The 26,806-nt window shown below is 34.0% G+C and overlaps 1 protein-coding gene across 4 annotated transcripts in view; it reads right to left on the bottom strand.

The window, feature by feature from the left end:
* The window catches only part of LOC149780039 (protein crumbs-like), a 237,653-nt gene that overhangs the window by 6,883 nt on the left and 203,964 nt on the right, over window positions 1–26,806 (bottom strand). For 3 of the 4 annotated variants that reach the window (XR_016414989.1, XM_089936792.1, XM_089936794.1), the window contains 4 exons: window positions 14,713–14,826; window positions 8,337–8,567; window positions 3,227–3,378; window positions 1,398–1,479 (listed from right to left, as the gene is read on the bottom strand). Coding sequence is in view for 3 of the 4 variants with exons in the window: in XM_089936792.1 (XP_089792918.1) it covers window positions 1,398–1,479; window positions 3,227–3,378; window positions 8,337–8,567; window positions 14,713–14,826 (579 nt within the window). In the remaining variant the exon portion in view is untranslated. The remainder of the gene's footprint in view (window positions 1–1,397; window positions 1,480–3,226; window positions 3,379–8,336; window positions 8,568–14,712; window positions 14,827–26,806) is intronic. The other variant, XM_089936793.1, reaches the window with a different exon arrangement.

Genomic DNA, 26,806 nt, shown 5'->3' with positions numbered 1-26,806 from the left:
ATGACCATGCATTAGATAGTGTATTAGAGCAGACCAAGCTCTAGGTAGTGTATCAGAAATGACCATGGATTTGGTAGTGTACTAGAACAAACCTATTTCTATAGGTAGTGTATTAGAAATGACCATGCTCAAGGTAGTGTATTTGAAAAGATCATCTATTATGTAGTGCATTAGAATACTACATGTCTTATTGTACATAAGTATATATGATTTCCTGTTGAATGATCTATATATGTTGTATATACTCATTTAAAGGTCAAGTTAAAATGCACCAGCAGATCTGGGTCTATGCTGCTTGTTAGGTTAATAAGTAATACAAACAACACAGGCCATGATCTGTCAAAACAGTATGCTGGCTCTTCCAATACACATTCTCCTGCTAGCTATTCAGATGCAGTCTGTTCCAAATTTTTGGTGAAAGTCATTGCATCAAATTTATTATAACTAAAGCTCTTTTTATGTCTGAAAATTTATAACAAAAGCAAAATATGCCATATGGAATATGGAATAAAAAAAGGCTTTAAACATCACAAACACAGAAAATGTAATAAGAATTGTTTCTATAAAACATGTATACCCCAATGCAGACCAAACAGTCTAACAAGAACACCATGAATGGTAAATTACAAAGCTTCATAATGCTTAATAGTCTTCCATGTAGCCACTAGTACAGTGGTTCCCAAACCATTATTGCCACAACCTACTAAATAGTTAATGAAGCTTATGACTACATTTCCACATTTTAGTGTTTTGCTTCCCTCCCAAAAAATCATGTCACTCTCCAGAACGTCACTGTGACCCTAGATTTGGGAAACACTGCATCTGTGGGACATGGTTGACATTACAGATTATTAATGATGGGAGTCAATGCAGGTAGTCCTGAACTAAACTTGCTGTGCCAAAACCAATTAGATTTACCCTGAAGATGACATTTAACCTTAGATGTATAGGCATGTATATCAACAGTGTACAGACAGACAGACATAGCATTGTATGCTCAAGCTTTTGGCAAGTATACAAGAAAATTAAAAATGTAGAAAAAATTTGAAATAATTGCTGTAGCAGCAAGAAATCTAGTAAAGTCATCAATACATATATTAATAAATATTTACAAACTTGCCAACCAAATTTCACTAATTGATGGTTTTCAAGTTATCTACAATACATACAAACAAGCATGCCAGATTTAATTTCTTTAGCACAAGTGTTTTGTTTTCTTAATCATATAAACACAGTTTTATGTCAAGAAGTCCATGTTCAAAACTTTCTAATAAACATGTCAAATATTCAAAAATGTTGAAATGGCTTGAACATTTAATCCTATACATTACAATAATGCAGAGCATTCCAGTTAGACTGTTTACTCTGCCATGTCAACTTGATGTCATATATCTTACCTATGATTATGAGAATCAGAACACCAGCCACCACTGGACCTATGATTACCCAATTATTTAGCTCAGCATCTGCCACCTGAGCCTGAAATTGGAGACAAGATAGGTCAAAATACATATGGTAAAAATCTGGACACTTTTAATTCTATATTACTACACAATTAAACCCCATTTAACTAAACCTGTAAACTCATTAACATATGGAGGTTTTTGTTGTTTTCGCCTGAAATGCGAGTAGGAAATACATTTTGGAGCTATTTCTCAATACATCCTAATACATTGACTTCCAAGAGATTTCTGGTTAACCTAATGCCTAGTTGTGTTAGAAATATCATTTCTATTGGCTATCTCACTTGCACATGAGCTGAAGGGTAATAGTTGGAGTTCTTTTTTTTTTGCTTAACAGACCCATCATTTTTGTATCCAGACCGCTCTTTATTCCAAATACCCATCTTATCCTACTTTTTGCAAAGGTTCGCTTGTCTGTGTGCAGTTCAGACCAGCCAGCCTTAGACCTGAGACCAAAATGTAAAAAATCTTGACACAAAATAGGTTTCTGAGCACAGGGAAATTTCTGGTGAAAAAAATGTAGTCCAATTACGTTTTTCCCTCTGTAATTTGTAGTGCAACTTGAATGTCCAGATTATCTGGTATCACTGTAGAGTTACATCTGTCTACCTTTCTATAATACCACTTAATGCTTAGGAGAGCTCAGAAGTTAAGGCTACTACCTCCTGACTTGTAAACAAGGTGTCGGGGTTAATGAGTTAAATAGAATTACACTAGAATGTAATGTATCTGGTTGGGTGCTTTACAGTACAGCAATACAACCATGTCTACCAAACAGCATAAAATTCCCAAACCAAATAAGGAATTATTTTTAAGAAAAGGTTTCCAATACTCTGGGACTTTGCTCTGGAAAAATATGAGATTAGAAATGCCCACTATTTCCTTCTTCCAAACACAATATATCCAGTGGCTTCAGAGCTACAGCTAAATGAATAAATTCCTTTGTATGAGGGCCTCAAGGTAGATTAGTTCTTAGCTGAATGTGTTACCCTCTGTAGTTTGCACCTGAGATGCAAGTAGGAAACACATTTTGGGGGCTATTTCTGAATACATCCTAATACATCGACTTCCAAGAGATTTTCTATTAAACTAATGCCTAGTTGTTAGAAACATTGTTTTCCATTGCTTAATTTCCTCGCGCATGAGCAGAAGGGTAAAAGTTGGTTTTTTTGAGGGGGGGAGGGTTGTGCTTAACGGCCAATCATTATCGTATCGAGACACTCTTTATTCCAAATGCTCACCTTATCCTACTTTCTGCAAAGGTTCACCTGTCTGTGTGCAGCTCAGACCAGTCTGCCTTAAATCTGAGGCCAAAAAGAGTAAAATCCTGATAGACAATCGGGATTCCAACCACGTCAAATTTTGGTTGAAAAAACAATGAGTCCAGAAAATGAGGTTTTTCCCTCTGTATTTTGCAGTGCACCTAAAACATCCTGATTATTTGGTATCATTGTAGAGCTACATCTGTCTACCTTTCTATAATACCACTCACTTTAATGTATCATACATAACCTTGACGTTACAGAGCTCAGCAGTAGGCTACTACCTCCTGCCACATAAATGTGGCGCCTGGGGTTAATGAGTTAATATATTCCTTGCATTTGGGCAACTTTAAATTAGAACATACTCTTCATGGTTGAGCAAAAATCTGAAAATATGCTGTGAAAAATGACCCAGGAAACATCCACCCAGACTGTCCCATTAATGTTAATGCACTCTATGAAATCATTATTATTATTATGCGCTAAGACACTAATACTTACTATGGCTGTCTCACAGTTCGGCCCGTAATATTCCCGTGGACATTTACAATTGTAGCTCCCAACAGTGTTGATGCAGGAACCTTCATGTTGACATGGACCTGTTCCCACCAAACACTCATCGATGTCCTCCATGCATGTTATGTTGGTGTAACCTACAGACAGACAGATGGAAAAATGATATCCTGATGATAGGACTCCAGATGTCATGTACATAACAAACAAGATGGTGTCTATAGGACGGGTAACTGTTATTTCTAACTTAATGTATCTATCACCTTTACATATGTGATAATATAAAAGGAACCAAAAAATAACTGTTCTACTCTGCACCATGGGATGGGAGAAAAATGTATTGTCAGTATTAGTGCCAAATGTGATGCAAAAATCTGTCTGAGCTAAACTGGCAAGATCTAAATTAAACTTATTCTATATAACTTAATTTTTTTACACTGCTCATGGTGTAAGATTTCATATTTAACCCTATTTCGAATGATGGTCCTGAATTTTAACAAAAATTCAAACTCAAGATAAAGTGCTTTACAATAGTTATCTTAGTCATATTAGCCATGTAAGGGTCATCCTGAATTCAAACTAAATCATATGTGAAAATAATAGATATGTAATGTTTTGAATCAAAGTAAATAAGTACACATATATATAACTGATTAAACTATACATGTAATACAATTAATTACTTTTTTTCATGGTACACAAATTTTTGTGATTTTGTGGTTGGCAGAAACCATAAATTAAAAGACCCAGCAAACAATTAGTGTCCATGGAAACACGAATACCATTTAACAAATCCACAAATCTATAGAGGTTCTTTTTCATGAAATCACAAAAATATATCCCCACAAAAATAAATAAATCACATAATGTATTAGAATCATGAATCCATATACAAAGGTAAAAAAGAACATGCAGACCAAGGTAAAATATGAAAATACAAATAAGACCAACTATTGGAAGTTCTCCAATGCTAAGTCTTTCTCCATTGCATATAATTCCTTCTATTCTGCCTAAATTATGATTTTCTGTGAAAACTCAACAAATATTATATTCTTTTCTGCTAATACCTTTATTAGTTCTTAATTCATGTTTGTTCAAAAAAGAATTTTATTATTTAAAATGTCAAAAGCAGAAAATGTGTTGTCTTCATAGAAATGTCTTCTTTATCTTTGCCAAAAACCCTATGTGGAAAAATACTCCTTTTCTCCCTAAGAAAAGTCAAGCTAGAACACTACACAAACAACACCGTCTGAACAGCAAAATTAGAAAAAGCGACAGAAAACATATGCATAAAGCAAAAAAATAAAACTGTACCAGTACACATTACATGTATTTAATATATTGCTATATTTTCTTTTTTTTGTATGAATTCATCATTGACTAGGTTTATCTGTTTGTATGTTTGTCAACTAATTGTTTATTAACACCATTATCATTACTTCACCTTTATAATTTTTCTGTTGGAAATAGTTTTTGTCATGTGGCTCTTTGTCATCAACACGCACACAGTGAATGCATACACAGTGGAATTTTTTTCTTCGGATTAAGTTTTTACAGTACCAGTATCTTTTAATTTGCCCAGCATGCAACAGTGAATTTTTAACAAAGTATTCAACAGGAAGTATGAAGGAGATTTTTCTCAGGTGACTGGAATTAAGGACATGGACCAATGATGACAGGTTAAAAGATATAGTAGTCACTGGAGAATGGAGAATATAAGTTTCACAGATATATTGTTGGGAATATGGCATGATTCTGATGTAGTTTCTTTTGGATCTCATTCATATTAATATAGAGGCCAAGTTTTGACTCCAAAGGAGCACTAAGTCTAGAAACATTGAGTTCATTGCATTGGACACTAACTTTCTCAAAATAACAGTAGACCTTAAACAAAACTTTTGTTGAAAAACCAAAGTTTGGAAAAGAGGCCATAACTCCTCTAAGCAGTGACATGGAATGCCAAAAATTCAACTCATTTAATGCATCACTGATACAAAACTGCATACAAAATTTGGTTGAAATCCATCAAAGTGTAGTAACGATATTCTGCAAAATCTGGATGATGGCAATCAGGGGTCATAAATAATCTAAATGATGATGTGGAACACTTAATAAGGGGCCATACATGATCTAAATGACGATGTGGAACACTTAATCAGGGGCCATACATGATCTAATTGACAATGTGGAACACTTAATCAGGGGCCATACATGATCTAAATGACAATGTGGAACACTTAATCAGGGGCCATAAATGATCTAAATGACGATGTGGAACACTTAATCAGGGGCCATACATGATCTAAATGACGATGTGGAACACTTAATCAGGGGCCATAAATGATCTAAATGACGATGTGGAACACTTAATCAGGGGCCATGAATAATCTAAATGACGATGTGGAACACTTAATCAGGGGCCATACATGATCTAAATGACGATGTGGAACACTTAATCAGGGGCCATAAATGATCTAAATGACTATGTGGAACACTTAATCAGGGGCCATACATGATCTAAATGACAATGTGGAACACTTAATCAGGGGCCATAAATGATCTAAATGACGATGTGGAACACTTAATCAGGGGCCATGAATAATCTAAATGACGATGTGGAACACTTAATCAGGGGCCATGAATAATCTAAATGACGATGTGGAACACTTAATCAGGGGCCATACATGATCTAAATGATGATGTGGAACACTTAATCAGGGGCCAAGAATAATCTAAATGATGATGTGGAACACTTAATCAGGGGCCATACATGATCTAAATGACGATGTGGAACACTTAATCAGGGGCCATACATGATTTAAATGACGATGTGGAACACTTAATCAGGGGCCATACATGATCTAAATGACAATGTGAAACACTTAATCAGGGGCCATCTATGATCTAAATGACGATGTGGAACACTTAATCAGGGGCCATGGATAATCTAAATGATGATGTGGAACACTTAATCAGGGGTATGGTCTAAATGACAATGTGGAACACTTAATCAGGGGCCATGAATACTCTAAAAGATGATGTGGAACACTTAATCAGGGGCCATGAATAATCTAAATGATGATGTGGAACACTTAATCAGGGGCCATGAATAATCTAAATGATGATGTGGAACACTTAATCAGGGGCCATGAATAATCTAAATGACAATGTGGAACACTTAATCAGGGGCCATGAATAATCTAAATGATGATGTGGAACACTTAATCAGGGGCCATGAATACTCTAAAAGATGATGTGGAACACTTAATCAGGGGCCATGAATAATCTAAATGACAATGTGGAACACTTAATCAGGGGCCATGAATAATTTAAATGATGATGTGGAACACTTAATCAGGGGCCATGAATAATCTAAATGACAATGTGGAACACTTAATCAGGGGCCATGAATAATCTAAATGATGATGTGGAACACTTAATCAGGGGCCATACATGATCTAAATGACGATGTGGAACACTTAATCAGGGGCCATACATGATCTAAATGACAATGTGGAACACTTAATCAGGGGCGATAAATAATCTAAATGACGATGTGGAACTCTTAATCGGGGCCATAAATAATCTAAATGACAATGTGGAACTCTTAATCAGGGGCCATACATGATCTAAATGACGGTATGGAACACTTAATCAGGGGCCATAAATGATCTAAATGACAATGTGGAACACTTAATCAGGGGCCATAAATAATCTAAATGATGATGTGGAACACTTAATCAGGGGCCATAAATGATCTAAATGATGATGTGGAACACTTAATTAGGGGCCATAAATGATCTAAATGACAGTGGAACACTTAATCAGGGGCCATAAATAATCTAAATGACGATGTGGAACACTTAATTAGGGGCCATAAATGATCTAAATGATGATGTGGAACACTTGATCAGGGGCCATAATTATCTAAATGACGACGTGGAACACGTAATCTAATCAAAGGTTTCATAAGCTTATGCTGTATGCCAAATCCAACAAAATTCCAGTGTAGTTATTTGGAGAAAAAAACAATAAGGGGGGCATAACTTTTCTAAATGAGACCACATTATAAATGTCATATGCAAATCTCTGTTACAATACTTCATTAGAATACATGTATGTTGAACATTTCTTGAGCTATGCCAGTCAAAAGCAAAATCCCATGGGAAGATGAAGTTAATTTTCAAGGGCCATAGCTCTATATAAAATGGAGTTCATTAGATATAACACCTAAAAGGAACACGTAGGTCCAAGACAATATGTACATCAAATTACATTTAATTTGCATTTGGCCATATCTAAAAATTTATTTTAAAAAACAGCATCTTAAATTAATCTCGCACTTTATTGCTGTATAACAGATTAAAGTACCCAGCATATTAAAGTACTCTCTTACTATGATTTACTACAATACTATCACAGTTGTCAGCATATTACAGTACTCCCTCACTATAATGCTACATTACAGTATGATTACACTATTCATCATAGTACACCAGAGTACCATACTCAGTATATTACAGCAATCCTTCATTATAATTCTGTATTACAGAACTATTGCAGTACTCAGCATATTACAGTAATCCCCACTATAATATACTACAGTAATTTTCAGTGCTGAGCATATCACAGTAATCCCTGACTATAATACTGTACTATACACACTCAGCATATTTTAGTAATCCCTTGCTATATTACTGTACTAAAGTAATGTTATAGTACTCAGCATATTACAGTAATCCCCACTATAATATACTACAGTAATTTTCAGTGCTGAGCATATCACAGTAATCCCTGACTATAATACTGTACTATACAAACTCAGCATATTTTAGTAATCCCTTGCTATATTACTGCACTAAAGTAATGTTACAGTACTCAGCATATTACTGGTAATCCTTCCTCATAATGCTGTTGATGGAAGCCATGAGGTCAAATGATACTCAAGTACTATAAAATACTATTAAATAATGAAATGAGGCCTATGGCACACTCACTTGATATAAGGGACTGACCAGCACTAAGGTACCTCAAGGCAACGGAGTACTGTTTTTTTTTTGCCATATCAGTTTTTTGTGTTAAGGATAAACTCTCTTACCTGTGCCAGAACAATTGCAGAAAAATGATCCATTACTATTTATGCAATATCCTCCATTTTTACATGGAGACTGAAGGCATTCATTCACATCCGTGCTACATAATTCCCCCTCATAGCCAACGGAACAATTACAACGATATTTCCCGGGAAGATTCACACAATTTCCATTCAGGCATGGGCTTGGGGTGTGAGCGCACTCATCAAAATCCTCACTGCAATTGTTGATCCAACCTAAACAGGGAATCAATCCAAGGGGGATTATTAAATATGGTAATAAAGAGAACAAAATAACACGGAATGTAAATGGTGACCGACATCAATGAAATTATATGGCCAGTTCCGAGCTTTCCACCAATCCCACAATGATCAAGACTTTACAGGATGCATCTGTTGATGAATGGCCAAAAAATATTTGAGACCTGTAGAATTATGTCAGATGTAAAGGTTTTAAAGAATAAAACACAAACCAGTTTTAAAAGCTAGATTTTGAAAGGAAAGATGTTGATCTATGGCTTGTACAACTTTGGCAATTTCTTTTTTACAAATAATTAAATTTTACTTTCTTTAAAGTGATTTTTAACAAGAATTTATCAATTTTTTTATTTAAAATGTTTACAAGATAGTTTAAAACCCAATCACAGAAAATGACACAACAAAGTTTTGGAAAAGGTTTCTCCATGGGTGTTACTGATAAATTTATGAAATGATTTAGAAAGCAGATCAACGTTTATGTGGCATGTGTTATTCCTTGGGGACATTTCTTTCATAAATATTTATTTAAAATACATTTAAATTGTTAAGAAATAAGTAATATTTATTATTGAAAGTTTCATTATATCTGGAAATATTCTCCAACTTTTTTGAACCTTTATTGACGTTTTAACTTAAATCTTTATTACATGTGGAAGTTTCCCCTCATCTGCTCCTTATTTGTTGCCAGTACTCTGAATTAAACATTTTTAAAAATTATTTTTAAATATATTCATTTCAAACTAGTGTAAGTGATAGACAGCCCATAGACTTTTGAAAAATGATTTAGCATGCTTGATCAACAAGAGTCCCATGAAAGAACTTTCACTCTAATGCTTAGTGGTAAAATCACCTTTGATATTCTTCAGCGATATGAGGATTTTCAAATCAGTCTCCATGCTGGATACAGTGGATGTCCGATTAAGACCATTTTCATTTAGGTCAAAGTATTTGTCATTAGAAGTCTTTTGGTGACAACCCTATGTCAAAATGACAACCCCTTGTCAAAATGACAACCCCATGTCAAAATGATCATCCAGCTGTACCCTGGGATGAATGTTTCATGCATATATCTAGTTAAAGAGTGGCAATAACTTGCATTCATAAATGTGCAGATGACAGATGAGGACAGACAATGGATGAAAGACAACTTCCTGTGTAATATTGGAGCCAAGTACATGTACATGCAACATGAGTAACTTTTTAAGAAGGTTTCTAAAAACTTGTAGTCCATGTCTAAAACATTCACATTTCAAGTTGAGTTGTGCCTGCTTTACAGATACATGTATCAGTATAAAATATGTATGCACGATCCATAATTTTATGCCAAATATTTTGTGTAGCAATGCCAAGTTATACCCGCTTATCAACCTCATCTATGTGAGTAAAATATTTGTATGCACCCCAGCGAAACATTTATGTAGAATATTTTGTGTAGCAATGCCAAGTTATGCCTCCTTATCAGCCTCATCTACGTGTTTAAGAGTGAAATATTTGTATGCACTCAAGTCAAATATTTATGCAGAATATTTTGTGTACCAATGCCAAGTTATGACCCCTTATCAGCCTCATCTATGTGTTTAAGAGTGAAATATTTGTATGCACTCAAGTCAAATATTTATGCAGAATATTTTGTGTACCAATGCCAAGTTATGCCCCCTTATCAGCCTCATCTATGTGTTTAAGAGTGAAATATTTGTATGCACTCCAGTCAAATATTTATGCAGAATATTTTGTGTACCAATGCCAAGTTATGCCCCCTTACCAGCCTCATCTATGTGTTTAAGAGTGAAATATTTGTATGCACTCCAGTCAAATATTTATGCAGAATATTTTGTGTACCAATGCCAAGTTATGCCCCCTTATCAGCCTCATCTATGTGTTTAAGAGTGAAATATTTGTATGCACTCCAGTCAAATATTTATGCAGAATATTTTGTGTACCAATGCCAAGTTATGCCCCCTTACCAGCCTCATCTGTGTGTTTAAGAGTGAAATATTTGTATGCACTCCAGTCAAATATTTATGCAGAATATTTGTGTAGCATTCATGCCAGCCTGAACTGTGTATAAATGTAAGATATTTATGTGCATTCCAGCTCATCATTTTAACGCAAGGTTTTACTTATTACAAATTAGTTTTCATAATCTACAGTAGATTTGTGTAATAACTGATAATTTACCCAAAATAATAGACAACACATTCAACTATAAGTTCATAATACCCAGAAGGACAGTTCTTTTGTTTATCAAAGTCTTGAAAATTTGTGGGGGTTTTTTTTATAGCAAAACTGTCATGTATTGCTGGACTGATTGACTATATGCCATAAGTTCTGGAAAATTATGATTTAAATCATGGACAAAAAAAATTCATAAATATTTCAAAGTTATCACCCAACCCCACCCCTTATGATCATTGTGAATCAGAGGTTTATACATTGGATATGTATTGATTTTGGAGAAAAGAAATTAAATTATCTCTGTAGACCAATGCTTTTTTTGTATGAATGTATTGGGTACAGTGAAGATTCATTACTCTGAAAGTTAGCAATGTTATTTCCTAACTACTTTTGTCAAAATTCTCCCCACACCTAACAATTTAGTTGTTAAATTATTCACCTACACAACATAATTTTAACATGAGTCCCTTGAAGAGACTGGATATCTACACACACCCCATTATAATATAAGAGTACTGACAATAAGATTTTTAAGACAGTCATCAGGGCAGCCATGTTGGATATATGACTGGCACCATTTTCAGTTAGGACTTGGTAAAAACTCCTGTCATAATTATCATTCATTCAAAGTGGGAGTAGTGACAACAGTTTTATGACAGCTACCATGGCAGCCATGTTGGATATATGACTGGCACCATTTTCATTGAGACTTGGTAAAACATCCTGTCATAATAATCATCCATTCCAAATGGGAATAGTGATAACATTTTTGACAGTTGCCTTGGCAACCATATTGGATATATGACTGGCACCATTTTCATTTAGGACCAACTAAATATCACAAGAAGTCTAAACTTATATTGATATACCCATCCATCTGGAGAGGAGATAACATTTTTTCAAGATACGACTTTCAATTCTAGATGGTAATGGCAGCCAATGTATTACAGATCAGCATCATTATCATTTATGCTCAACTTGACATAATAAGAAGTATTTTATTAAAATCCATTCTGAGGAAGCAGCAATACCAAAAAGGTTCAAGACAGATGCCATTGCAGTCATAATGGATATCTGAACACCACCAATTCTGTTTACGGCCAACTAAATATCATAAGAAATCTTTAAGCAAAAAACCCATCCTGATTTGACCAATCATTCAATATAAAAGACGATCAAGATTTTCATGATGGAAACTTCTGGGTCATTATTATTTAGGACTAACTAGACATCATAAGAAATTTTTAGCGAAAACCCCATACTGATATAACCATCCATTCAGGAGGAGTAACAATAACAAGATTTTTTCAAGATGGCTACTGTGGTGGCCATATTGAATCTTGAGTAGCACCATTTTCATTTATCACCAATGGTCTACATATGGGATGAATGTATTTCTAAACTTTCAAGGCAATTTTCCTACACATAGTTTAAGAGAAGCAGCGATAGCATACTTGTGAAAGGATGGATGGATGATGGATAATACACAAATTCAGAGTTAAAGTCATTTAATGGTTTTTATCTATTTTTTGTAAAGTTACAATATTTGATGGAAATTCAGAATCACCATATTCGGTCTATTCAGTGTTTTTCTTACAAAAGGATGTCGTTTCATGGTTTCTATTTTTAGTAAAGGCAGCAACATTTATATAAATCTTAAATGGCTTCATACAGTCAAATTCTAATGAGCAAGTTTTTTGTTACAAATAATTTAAAAGGTTTTCTTAATTTCTTCATAACATTTAGTAGCAAGACTGGATGATGAAGCGGCATCAATAAAACAAATTTCAAATTTTTGATGCCAAAATGCCAAAATGCCTTTTTTATCAATATTTTTTTTAACACGTTGTTAATAATAGTTAATTAATCAGACAAATGAAGGATGAAAGTTTACTCCAACACATGGCCAAATGCAAAGAAAAAAAATAAGCAGTTAGAATAAGCAACACATAAGTGGCATATATGGAATATTAAAGGTATGTATAGAAAGTTATATATATATATATATATATATATATATATATATATATATATATATATATATATAAGAAGCAGAATGCAAAGCCACTATGTAAAATTGTTTATTTTAAAAAAATGAAAACAACAGACAATGAATAAATAAAATATACCAAAAGCCATGTACAGAGAGCATGTCATGCCAGCAGAAAAATAGCTATATATATTTTGTTGATACTGCCAACAAAGCAAGCTCATATGACAATGTGTCAATATCAAAATTTTCCAGTGGAAACAGTGTCACATTTTCTGTCAGTATGACAGTAAATCCTGAAACAGAGCTGAAATGAGTCTTCTCCAACTATTCAACAGTGCACCAGTCAAAAAGTTCCGAATATACAAACAATTATTATAAATACAAAATGGACTAACATTTAACTTTTTAAAAAATCAGCAGATATTCCATGCAATGTATTATTGTTTCTTCTGCAAAAGAACTGAATGTGCTGCATTACATAAAATCTCACTGTGTCATATGGTATTATTTGGAATATGCATGATGTCACAAGAAGTTAGTGGCACTTGTTACTTTAGATTCTACACATTTCATATTCGATTTCAATTTAACCATTAATAAAACATTAGTAAGAAATTTTGAATTCCATTGTATAAAATAATGATTGAGTGAACATGAAAAAGCAAAATAAACAGTAATAATTGGAATTTTAATCTAATTAGTCTGATTTAAAAAATCTAAGTCAAACTGCAAATTGGAAGCATATTACTGATCAAATGTTCAAATTATTTAATTTGGTAAAATTTTTATTTTTAAACAGCTATGGGTCCAAACAATCCAAAACACTTAGAAATATAGTGAACTTTTGGCACTATCTTTGTTTAATATCTGTATACAAGTGAGGGTCAATGCATGGAAAGTATTGGAAAAGTACTATCTCCATAACTGTCAAAAAGATAATAGCTGACAGAGCGTTTAAAAATTCATTAATAGGCAATATTTATGTTCATAGGTTCTTCTTGTCAAATAAACAAAGGGTATTGCAGGTGCTTGATTTCTTTTTTCAGTATGACGGTTCTTGACATCACTCTGACTCCGACAACAGGAATCCTGCACTGCCAATTGATGGCAGGCATTAACTGTTTCCAAGGATACTGTATACTTTTGTTGACCTTACAATTTATAAAGATTTCCAAGGATACTGTATACTTTTGTTGACCTTACAATTGCTACAGTTTTCCAAGGATACTGTATCCTTTTGTTGACCTTACAATTTCTAAAGATTTCCAAAGATATTGAATACTTTCATTGACTTTACAATTGTTTTTCAGAATTCACAGCAATTATTAAAATTATTAGAATTTTAGTTTTTTATAATTTAATAACAGACATAAATTGCGACCATGACTATTCCAATCCAGTATCTCCCCAGGATCAAAGCTTTAAAAAGTAACATCATGTCAATCACATTATTTCAAAAGTGTTTATTTTACAAAATGTGATTGAGATAATTATGTGTGACAGAATGTAAATCCAATTATCCAAATTTTAGCAACTAATTATGGGTCAAGACTAGTTACTTTTAAAATGTTGATTTCAGTGGTCCCTCAGTGTAAAGCACCTCTATATATAGTGCAGTCCCAGCTCGTATAACGGGTATTTTTAGGGATCTCATTTGTGAGATAAATTTAGTTTATTAAATGTATATCAAACTTAAATCAGTTCAGATAATACAAAGATGTCAGCCCAATATATTGGTCAAAAAATAAGGGCTTGGCAGTCTATTAAAATCTGTTGCCTCATAAATTTATCACAAAGTAGGGGGTCTGGCCCTTTTACATATAAATATAATTCTGACAGATGTTCAGTAATTTGCTTCATGCATGGCATCATTTTAACACCTTGTCTGGAAATATACTCTCTACTTGATTCTCGTGAAATATAAAAGAATTTTTTAAAAGACATTTGTGCACCTACCTGGTTTGCAATTGCAGAAATATGTATTGTTGGTTGTATTTTGAATACACTTGTTCGTATTTGGCTCATAACAGGGTTTGTTTACGCATGGCCCTTTTATATCACACTGGTTACCTACAAGAAGAAAAAAATTCTGAAGATATAATTTTGAAAAGAAAATTTTCCAATTATGTAATCTGAAATAAAGGCTAAACTTGCATGCTGGTCCTACCGTCAAGGCAATGCTGTATACCCAGTGATCTTGGCCACAAGGTTAAATGAGTGAGTAAGTGTATTGGAAAAACTTCACTTCATATTGTGAACAACCAGGTATAATGAAGGAATACAAAAAGCAGTTTAGGAAATAGGTGCAGATTAAAATCCTTATTAAAGCCTAAACTGAATCCATTAACACAAATCATTTATGGTGATTGAGTAAGGTCAAGGAGATTATTGATTACGTCACATAAGATAATTGCACTCGCTACATAATACAAGATTTCAAGTCAAAACAAACCCCATCAATGAAAAAATTATCCAAAACCTGAACAGATATCTTCTATGAGCTCACCTTTTATAAGCCAAAGGTCAAATAGGTCATAAATGTTTCATAAAACAAATATGAAGAGAATTTTATAAGAGGTTTATGAAATAAAAGCAAATATATAACTTTAACCAAGACTTTTAATGACTGTCACATTGAGCCCTAGGTCAATGAAGCAACTAATTCAGTTTATAATACAGAACGGTCTTTGCTTCATGATCAATCATGCTAATTATGAATAGAATTCATGGACGGAGCTTAGGACATACAAGCAAACAAAACTAGCGAAAACTAAAAATATGAAATAACAAAGACCTAAGGCAAGTCTTCCAACATTTAACTCTAACCAAGATCAATGGGGTTTGTGCAAATGAGTGAGTCCATTGTTAAATGAATTTCTTTGCTTTAAAGGTGATTGATATCTGGAATGAACTGGATCTATAAATGTCTAAAAGAAAAAAATAAAAGAACAAGAATCCCATGAAAGATCTGACATTCTACTGACTGAAAAGAACTTCAGGAACAAAAGATAATACCATTTTTTCCTATTTATAGCTGTGTTGAATCCATCTCTGATATTCTTCAGTGATAACAAAATTTTCAAATTAGCTGCTGTGGTAAACATAGTGTTAACTTTACAATTTTTTTTTATTTTGGTGGAAAACCAATACAGATATATTTTTCCATTTCAAATGAACACCGAAAACAAAGTTTTCAAGATGGATGACATGATTGCCATATTCGATATCAGACTGGCGTTATTTCTATTTAAAACTAAATAAACACGTCTTTTGGTGAAAGCACGATGTTGATATGAACAACCATATAGAAGATGTAGTGATAAAAAGATTTTAAAGATGGTCACTGTTGTAGCGATATTGGACGTCAGATCAGCATCATTTATGTTTGTGACCAACTAGACATCAGAAAACTCTTTTATAGAAAATACATTGATGATATTAAATGGTTGATAATCAACCATTCAGGAAGAACTCTTTTATATAAAATACAATGATGATATTACCAACAATTCAGGAGCAACTCTTTTATAGAAAATACAATGATGACATTAAATGGCTGATAATCAACCATTCAGGAGGAAAATAGATAATACAATGATATTACCAACCATTCAGGAGGAACTCTTTTAAAGAAAATACAATGATGATATTACCAATCTGATTCAGGAGGAATTCTTTTAGAGAAAACACAATGATGATATTACCAACCATTCAGGAGGAACTCTTTTATAGAAAACACAATGATGATATTACCAACCATTCAGGAGAAACTCTTTTATAGAAAACACAATGATGATATTACCAACCATTCAGGAGGAACTCTTTTATAGAAAACACAATGATGATATTACCAACCATTCAGGAGGAACTCTTTTATAGAAATACAATGATGATATTACCAACCATTCAGGAGAAACTCTTTTATAGAAAATACAATGATGATATTACCAACCATTCAGGAGAAACTCTTTTATAGAAAATACAATGATGATATTACCAACCATTCAGGAGGAACTCTTTTATAGAAAACACAATGATGATATTACCAATATACCATTCAGGAGGAACTCTTTTACAGAAAATACAATGATGATATTACCAACCATTCAGGAAGAACTCTTTTATAGAAAATACAATGATGATATTACCAACCATTCAGGAGGAACTCTTTTATACAAAATACAATGAGATATTACCAACCATTCAGGAGGAACACTTGTATGGAAAATACAATGATATTACCAACCATTCAAGAGTAACTCTTTTATAGAAAACACAATGATGATATTACCAACCAGATTCAGGAGAAATTCTCTTTTAAAAAACACAATGATATTACCAACCATTCAGGATAACTCTTTTATAGAAAATACAATGATGATATTAGCAACCATTCAGGAGCAACTCTTTTATAGAAAACACAATGATGATATTACCAACCTGATTCAGGAGAAATTCTCTTTTAAAAAATACAATGATATTACCAACCATTCAGGAGGAACTCTTTTATAGAAAATACAATGATGATATTACCAACCATTCAGGAGGAACTCTTTTATAGAAAATACAATGATGATATTACCAACCGTTCAGGAGCAACTCTTACAGAGAATACAATGACGATATTACCAACCATTCAGGAGCAACTTTTATAGAAATACAATGATGATATTACCAACCATTCAGGAGGAACTCTTTTATAGAAAATACAATGATGATACTACCAACCATTCAGAAAGAACTCTTTTATACAAAATACAATGAGATATTACCAACCATTCAGGAGGAACACTTGTATGGAAAATACAATCATATTACCAACCATTCAGGAGTAACTCTTTTATAGAAAACACAATGATGATATTACCAACCTGATTCAGGAGAAATTCTCTTTTAAAAAATACAATATTACCAACCATTAAAGAAGAACTCTTTTATAGAAAATACAATGAGATATTACCAACCATTCAGGAGGAACTCTTTTATAGAAAATACAATGATATTACCAACCATTCAGGAGTAACTCTTTTATAGAAAACACAATGATGATATTACCAACCTGATTCAGGAGAAATTCTCTTTTAAAAAATACAATGATATTACCAACCATTCAGGATGAACTATTTTATAGAAAATACAATGATGATATTACCAACCATTCAGGAGGAACTCTTTTATACAAAATACAATGATGATATTACCAACCATTCAGGAGAAACTCTTTTATAGAAAATACAATGATGATATTACCAACCATTCAGGAGGAACTCTTTTATAGAAAATACAATGACTATATTACCAACCATTCAGGAGGAACTTTTATAGAAAATACAATGACGATATTACCAACCATTCAGAAGGAACTCTTTTATAGAAAATACAATGAGATATTACCAACCATTCAGGAGGAACTCTTTTATAGAAAATACAATGATGATATTACCAACCATTCAGGAGGAACTCTTTTATAGAAAACACAATGATGATATTACCAACCTGATTCAGGAGAAATTCTCTTTTAGAAAATACAATGATATTACCAACCATTCAGGAGGAACTCTTTAATACAAAATACAGTGATGATATTACCAACCATTCAGGAGGAACTCTTTTATAGAAAATACAATGATGATATTACCAACCATTCAGGAGGAACTTTTATAGAAAATACAATGATGATATTACCAACCATTCAGGAGGAACTCTTTTATAGAAAATACAATGAGATATTAACAACCATTCAGGAGGAACTCTTTTATAGAAAATACAATGATGATATTGCCAACCATTCAGGAGGAACTCTTTTATAGAAAATACAATGAGATATTACCAACCATTCAGGAGGAACTCTTTTATACAAAATACAATGAGATATTAACAACCATTCAGGAGGAACTCTTGTATGGAAAATACAATGATGATATTACCAACCATTCAGGAGGAACTCTTTTATAGAAAATACAATGAGATATTACCAACCATTCAGGAGGAACTCTTTTATACAAAATACAATGAGATATTAACAACCATTCAGGAGGAACTCTTGTATGGAAAATACAATGATGATATTACCAACCAATCAGGAGGAACTCTTACAGAAAACACAATGATGATATTACCAACCTGATTCAGGAGAAACCTTCTTTTAAAAAATACAATGATGACATTACCAACCATTCAGGAGGAACTCTTTTATAGAAAATACAATGATGACATTACCAACCATTCAGGAGGAACTCTTTTATAGAAAATACAATGATGATATTACCAACCATTCAGGAGGAACTCTTTTATAGAAAATACAATGATGATATTACCAACCATTCAGGAGGAACTCTTTTATACAAAATACAATGACTATATTACCAACCATTCAGGAGGAACTCTTTTATACAAAATACAATGACTATATTACCAACCATTCAGAAGGAACTCTTTTATAGAAAATACAATGAGATATTACCAACCATTCAGGAGGAACTCTTTTATAGAAAATACAATGATGATATTACCAACCATTCAGGAGGAACTCTTTTATAGAAAACACAATGATGATATTACCAACCTGATTCAGGAGAAATTCTCTTTTAAAAAATACAATGATATTACCAACCATTCAGGAGGAACTCTTTAATACAAAATACAGTGATGATATTACCAACCATTCAGGAGGAACTTTTATAGAAAATACAATGATGATATTACCAACCATTCAGGAGGAACTCTTTTATAGAAAATACAATGAGATATTAACAACCATTCAGGAGGAACTCTTTTATAGAAAATACAATGATGATATTGCCAACCATTCAGGAGGAACTCTTTTATAGAAAATACAATGAGATATTACCAACCATTCAGGAGGAACTCTTTTATAGAAAATACAATGAGATATTAACAACCATTCAGGAGGAACTCTTGTATGGAAAATACAATGATGATATTACCAACCAATCAGGAGGAACTCTTACAGAAAACACAATGATGATATTACCAACCTGATTCAGAAGAAACCTTCTTTTAAAAAATACAATGATGACATTACCAACCATTCAGGAGGAACTCTTTTATAGAAAATACAATGATGACATTACCAACCATTCAGGAGGAACTCTTTTATAGAAAATACAATGATGATATTACCAACCATTCAGGAGGAACTCTTTTATACAAAATACAATGATGATATTACCAACCATTCAGGAGGAACTCTTTTATACAAAATACAATGACTATATTACCAACCATTCAGGAGGAACTCTTTTATACAAAATACAATGACTATATTACCAACCATTCAGGAGGAACCCTTTTATAGAAAATGCAATGATGATATTACCAACCATTCAGGAGGATAAACAATAACATCTTCCCTACGGTCATTGTGGTGTCCAAGTGGCACCATTTATATATATTTGTGTGTGTGTGTGTGTGTGTATTGTTTCATGGCAATCCTCCATGTAGTTTAGGAGAAGTAACGATAACAAACATGTGCTATTATGGATAGATGGAGTGTATGTGTGTGATTTGGACTTTTAATGTAGCTTTAACAATTTTCAGGCTGATGCTCTAACCACTAGAACCACTAGGCCACAGGAGCAGTCGTCAGACAGATGGACAATGAACAACAGACCATAGTTCAAGATCTTCTGATCTAAGCTCCTTATTCAAAATCTTTATACTCAAAACTGTTGAGGTCACCAACATTACTGCCACACTGCTATGTCCTGCGGTCCAACCAAAATAAAATAATTAACCTGTAAAATGGACGATTTTCAGCTAGCATCTTTACTGGACCCATCTTTTTTATTTTGTGTGTGTGTGAGTGATTTGGATTTTTAATGTAGCTTTAAAAAAATTCCAGTCATATCGCTAAGATGTCTGCAGTGTGACAGTTTACAGTGATGGCTAGTACTTGGGCATCATGCTACAGACATGTAGCATGATGTCCCACCCGGTCACATTATCCTGCAGACACCAGGCCGACCAGTCCTAACACAAACTCTTAATGCTGACACCAAGCAAGGCAGCTGTTAGTACTATTTTTATAGTCTTTGGCATCACTCAGCTGGGGTTTGAACCCACGACCTCCTGCATCTGAGGCATACGCTCTAGCCACTAATCCAAAAGGGCAGTTATTTTTATTTTGTGTGTGCTCCAGTACAAACTCAGGTTCTATAAATCACAAAATCTAAACTGCGAACAACATTATGACTTTCAAATAAACCTGAATATAAAATTTTCAAATGTTTTATCCTGGTGTAAAAGTAATGCCTATATAATAGTCTCCGTCACTTAAGCCACAACACAACCGTACCATGCAGATGCAAGTAAATATGATGACCAACATCCTTTTGGGAACAAATATAAGACAGTTTTCTATCTATTTCTGTGATAGGAAACTTTCATACAATTTAAATACATTACTCGGATGATTTACTGAGAGAGAAGATGATGTTCCTTGATTCAATACTTACATGTACATTTGTCATAAGTAGCATTTTCTTCACATGTCTTCCTGAGTCATAAAGAGATTACAAACGACCTCTAACCCCTTATAGCTCATTAGTAAATTCATTTAATTATTTGTTATGACATTGCTGGTGAGGTGGATTTCAATCAATAAATGTATACAATTTGGCCCTTGGTTTCTCTGTATATATCACTCAACTGAAGCTTGGTCAGTTGCCTATGTGTCCAAGGTGTGGACATACAATTGGGCTTATTATTATCAATTGCAAGCATTGCTGACATATGATTGGCCAGTATTGAGTTGTTTTGACACTGGGGTGGAGTGGTGGAAGGGTCAATTGGAGTTTATGTTGTAACTAAGAGGATTAACAGCAAGGTATGGCTATTATCTTCATATTCACTGGGGAATATGGTTTTTGAAAGTTGTGTAGATGGAGTGTTTGTTAGACCCAACTATATCACAATACAAAAAGTGGGGCTCCATATGGGGTTCAAAATGAAAGTTTACAATCCTAAAAGAAGAAACATTATTTATTGAAGACTTATGGGATGTTAATGTAGTATACATGCTGAAAACTTTCTTAATGTCCACTTGATGTGTTCTGTCAGTAAAAAAAATAAACAAACACAAACAAATCCCATCAATAGCTATATATTTATCCCCACTTTTTCAATTATAAACATATAAATATTGTGATGCAGCATTAGACTGTCATAAATTTATCCCCACTCTTTCAATGGAGAACAAGGAGTCTAAAATATAGACTGTCATATATGTATCCCCACTCTTTCGATGGAGAACAAGGAGTCTAAAATATAGACTGTCATATATGTATCCCCACTCTTTCAATGGAGAACAAAGAGTCTAAAATATAGGCTGTCATATATGTATCCCCACTCTTTCAATGGAGAACAAAGAGTCTAAAATATAGGCTGTCATATATGTATCCCCACTCTTTCAATGGAGAACAAGGAGTCTAAAATATAGACTGTCATAAATGTATCCCCACTCTTTCAATGGAGAACAAGGAGTCTAAAATATAGGCTGTCATATATGTATCCCAACTCTTTCAATGGAGAACAAGGAGTCTAAAATATAGACTGTCATATATGTATCCACACTCTTTCAGTGGAGAACAAGGAGTCTAAAATATAGACTGTCATATATGTATTCCCACTCTTTCAATGGAGAACAAGGAGTCTAAAATATACACTGTCATAATTGTATCCACACTCTTTCAATGGAGAACAAGGAGTCTAAAATATAGACTGTCATAAATTTATCCAAAGTCTTTCAATGACGCACAAGGATGTTATGATACAGTCTGTCACATTTATCCAAACTCATTCAATGAAGCACAAGGATGTTGTGATACAGCCTGTCACATTTATCCAAACTCTTTCAATAAAGCACAAGGATGTTGTGATACAGTCTGTCACATTTATCCAAACTCTTTCAATGAAGCACATGGATGTTGTGATACAGTCTGTCACATTTATTCAAAGTCTTTCAATAAAGCACAAGGATGTTGTGATACAATCTGTCACATTTATCCAAAGTCTTTCAATGAAGCACAAGGATGTTGTGATACAGTCTGTCACATTTATCCAAACTCTTTCAATAAAGCACAAGGATGTTGTGATACAGTCTGTCACATTTATCCAAACTCTTTCAATGAAGCACAAGGATGTTGTGATACAGTCTGTCACATTTATCCAAAGTCTTTCAATGAAGCACAAGGATGTTGTGATACAGTCTGTCACATTTATCTAAAGTCTTTCAATAAAGCACAAGGATGTTGTGATACAGTCTGTCACATTTATCCAAAGTCTTTCAATAAAGCAGAAGGATGTTGTGATACAGTCTATCACATTTATCCAAAGTCTTTCAATGAAGCACAAGGATCTTGTGATACAGTTTGTCACATTTATCCAAAGTCTTTCAATAAAGCACAAGGATGTTGTGATACAGTCTATCACATTTATCCAAAGTCTTTCAATGAAGCACAAGGATGTTGTGATACAGTCTGTCACATTTATCCAAAGTCTTTCAGTGAAGCAATGGGACAGCACAAGGTGTCTGTGGTTACTGTCTGTCATATTTATTCCCAAGCTTTCAATGAATGTAAGGGTTGCTGTGATACAGTCTGTTCATCCATATTGTTACGGATAACTATAATCAAATATTAATTTATAATGTAGTTGTTTTATTCTGAAACTCATTTTTGAATGGGACAGTTGTATATTTAGCAAAAGCAACCACTGATTTTAGCAATAAAAAAATATGGCACAAAAGCAAACTGCTCACAAGTCTACAAGAGGAAAGGCTCAGAGGAAGAAGCTAGCTACCAACTTTTTACTTAAATATAGCTAGCATAAGAGGAGTACCTTAGGACACGTTAGCAGAAATAAGTAGAGCTGAAATGGGAGCTTTTATCATGCACCCAAAAGGATCAGCAACATCTCTGTTTAAGAAAGACTGTTTAACTTCTAGGAGAAGATGAAATTATCAAATGAACTGCCACTTTTTAGACATGAAATTATACTAAAAACCGTTGTAGTCCATATAAGAAGAATATATACCTCCTTGAAGCAACATCAGAAAGATTCAAAGCAAAATTAAAATTTAAATAAGGAATATCCAAAGACTGCAGTGTTTAGACTAGACTATCAGATTACAAAATAAAGAGACAGAAATTTTTAGACAGAAGGCTGAGCTTAGGCACTGAAAACAGTTCTCTACTTGCATAGCTTTTTTTAAGTAAGATGATGGAATAAAGGCTGCAAAAATGATTGGAAATGCATGAATTGTAGATTCAAAGGGCATAACAGAAGACACCACAAGACCAAAGAAAGTGTGTTTGTGTACTGCTGAGTGCCAAGTGAGGCAGCTGTTAGTAACATTTTTATAAGTCTTTGGTATCATTCAGTTGAGGTTTGAACCCATGACCTCCTGCATCCAAGGCAGATTCTCCAACCACTAGGTCACCAGAGCAGTCACCAAGGAAGGAGTAAATGAAGAAATGATGAAAGACTTAAACGGAGGTACACAGCATATTCAGTCCATGCAGTCTGGTCAAACTCAGGAAACACACAAAGCTACTCTGACAATATTCCCAGTAGCAGTAAACAGAAATACACCATCACAGATAACACTAAAGAACCAGGTCAACATAGGAACAGAGATAGAAATAGTAACAAATCTTAGTGAGAAGACAACTAGTGTGACATGTGAGATGCCACTGCAATGAAACAGAAAAGAAATGCTACTCAATGGCTCAGCAGATAAAAAGAAGCGATAAACAGGAAATGTGCAATGGTATACATGTACTTTGATGCCATTGGCAATAGAGTCCACCAATTACAGGTATCAGAAGAAATAGGAGCACAAATATAAATTAGCCTCAAACAGAAAAGAGAAAATAACCAGTGAGATGTGACAAACACCACAGCCCCTAAAAAGAAAAGAATTGCTATCTAAAGGTACGGGGGAAAGAAAATCAAGCAAGGAAAGTGGAACAGTATATAATGATGCTAGAGACACAAATGAAGAACTAAGTAATAGTACAAGGGCATAAGCTAGAGGAAAGTAGCAACTCCAGGAAATACAACAGGAAGCACTAGTAAAGTGACACCTGTGCTATTAGGCATAAGAAAATAGGTCTTTAAAATGTGAGATAGGAAAATAAATGGAACACTACAAGATCACTATTACGAGCCTGGAAACAGAAATGGAGTGAGGAAACATATATGCACATGTAAATCATGAAGTCACAAAATAAAGATTACCCCTCCCCCCCATATATCTTGAGGAAGGCCCCTTTAGGTTGATGATAGTCATAGTGGTATCAACTCTGCCAACACCATTCAAACCAGACACATACAACTTAGGTTGATGATAGTCTTAGTAGTGTCAACTGTGCCAACACTATTAAAACCAGACACATACAACTTAGGTTGATGATAGTCATAGTGGTGTCAACTGTGCCAACACCATTAAAACCAGACACATACAACTTAGGTTGATGATAATCTTAGTGGTGTCAACTGTGCCAACACTATTAAAACCAGACACATACAACTTGGGTTGATGATAGTCATAGTGGTGTCAACTCTGCTAACACTATTAAAACCAGACACATACAACTTGGGTTGATGATAGTCTTAGTGGTGTCAACTGTGCCAACACCATTAAAACCATACACATACAACTTGGGTTGATGATAGTCATAGTGGTGTCAACTCTGCCAACACTATTAAAACCAGACACATACAACTTAGGTTGATGATAGTCATAGTGGTGTCAACTCTGCCAACACTATTAAAACCATACACATACAACTTGGGTTGATGATAGTCTTAGTGGTGTCATTTCTGCCAACACTATTAAAAACAAACACAAACAACTTAGGTTGATGATAATCTTAGTGGTGTCAACTGTGCCAACACCATTAAAACCAGACACACACAACTTAGGTTGATGATAGTCTTAGAGGTGTCAACTCTGCCAACACTATTAAAACCAGACATATACAACTTGGGTTGATGATAGTCTTAGTGGTGTCAACTCTGCTAACACCATTAAAACCAGACATATACAACTTGGGTTGATGATAGTCTTAGTGGTGTCAACTGTGCCAACACTATTAAAACCAGACACATACAACTTGGGTTGATGATAGTCTTAGTGGTGTCAACTCTGCCAACACTATTAAAACCAGACACATACAACTTGGGTTGATGATAGTCTTAGTGGTGTCATTTCTGCCAACACTATTAAAAACAAACACAAACAACTTAGGTTGATGATAATCTTAGTGGTGTCAACTGTGCCAACACTATTAAAACCAGACACATACAACTTGGGTTGATGATAGTCTTAGTGGTGTCAACTCTGCCAACACTAATAAAACCAGACATATACAACTTGGGTTGTTGATAGTCTTAGTGGTGTCAACTCTGCCAACACTATTAAAACCAGACATATACAACTTGGGTTGATGATAGTCTTAGTGGTGTCAACTCTGCTAACACTATTAAAAACAAACACAAACAACTTAGGTTGATGATAATCTTAGTGGTGTCAACTGTGCCAACACTATTAAAACCAGACACATACAACTTGGGTTGATGATAGTCTTAGTGGTGTCAACTCTGCCAACACTATTAAAACCAGACACATACAACTTAGGTTGATGATAGTCATAGTGGTGTCAACTCTGCCAACACTATTAAAACCAGACACAAACAACTTGGGTTGATGATAGTCTTAGTGGTGTCAACTCTGCCAACACTATTAAAACCAGACACATACAACTTAGGTTGATGATAGTCATAGTGGTGTCAACTCTGCCAACACTATTAAAACCAGACATATACAACTTGGGTTGATGATAGTCTTAGTGGTGTCAACTCTGCCAACACTATTAAAACCAGACACATACAACTTAGGTTGATGATAGTCTTAGTGGTGTAGTTTCTGCTAATACCATTAAACCCAGACATATACAATTTGGGGTTTTAAGCCATGTGTGATTACCTCGAGATTTCTATGACAAATCAGGCATTGTTATTGTGA

The sequence above is a fragment of the Sinohyriopsis cumingii genome, chromosome 16 (genome assembly GCF_028554795.1).
Source record: "Sinohyriopsis cumingii isolate HCF-2022 chromosome 16, ASM2855479v2, whole genome shotgun sequence".
NCBI lineage: Eukaryota > Metazoa > Mollusca > Bivalvia > Unionida > Unionidae > Sinohyriopsis > Sinohyriopsis cumingii.
Note: the sequence above shows the minus strand (reverse complement) of the source record. Positions and strands in the feature narration are given on the sequence as shown.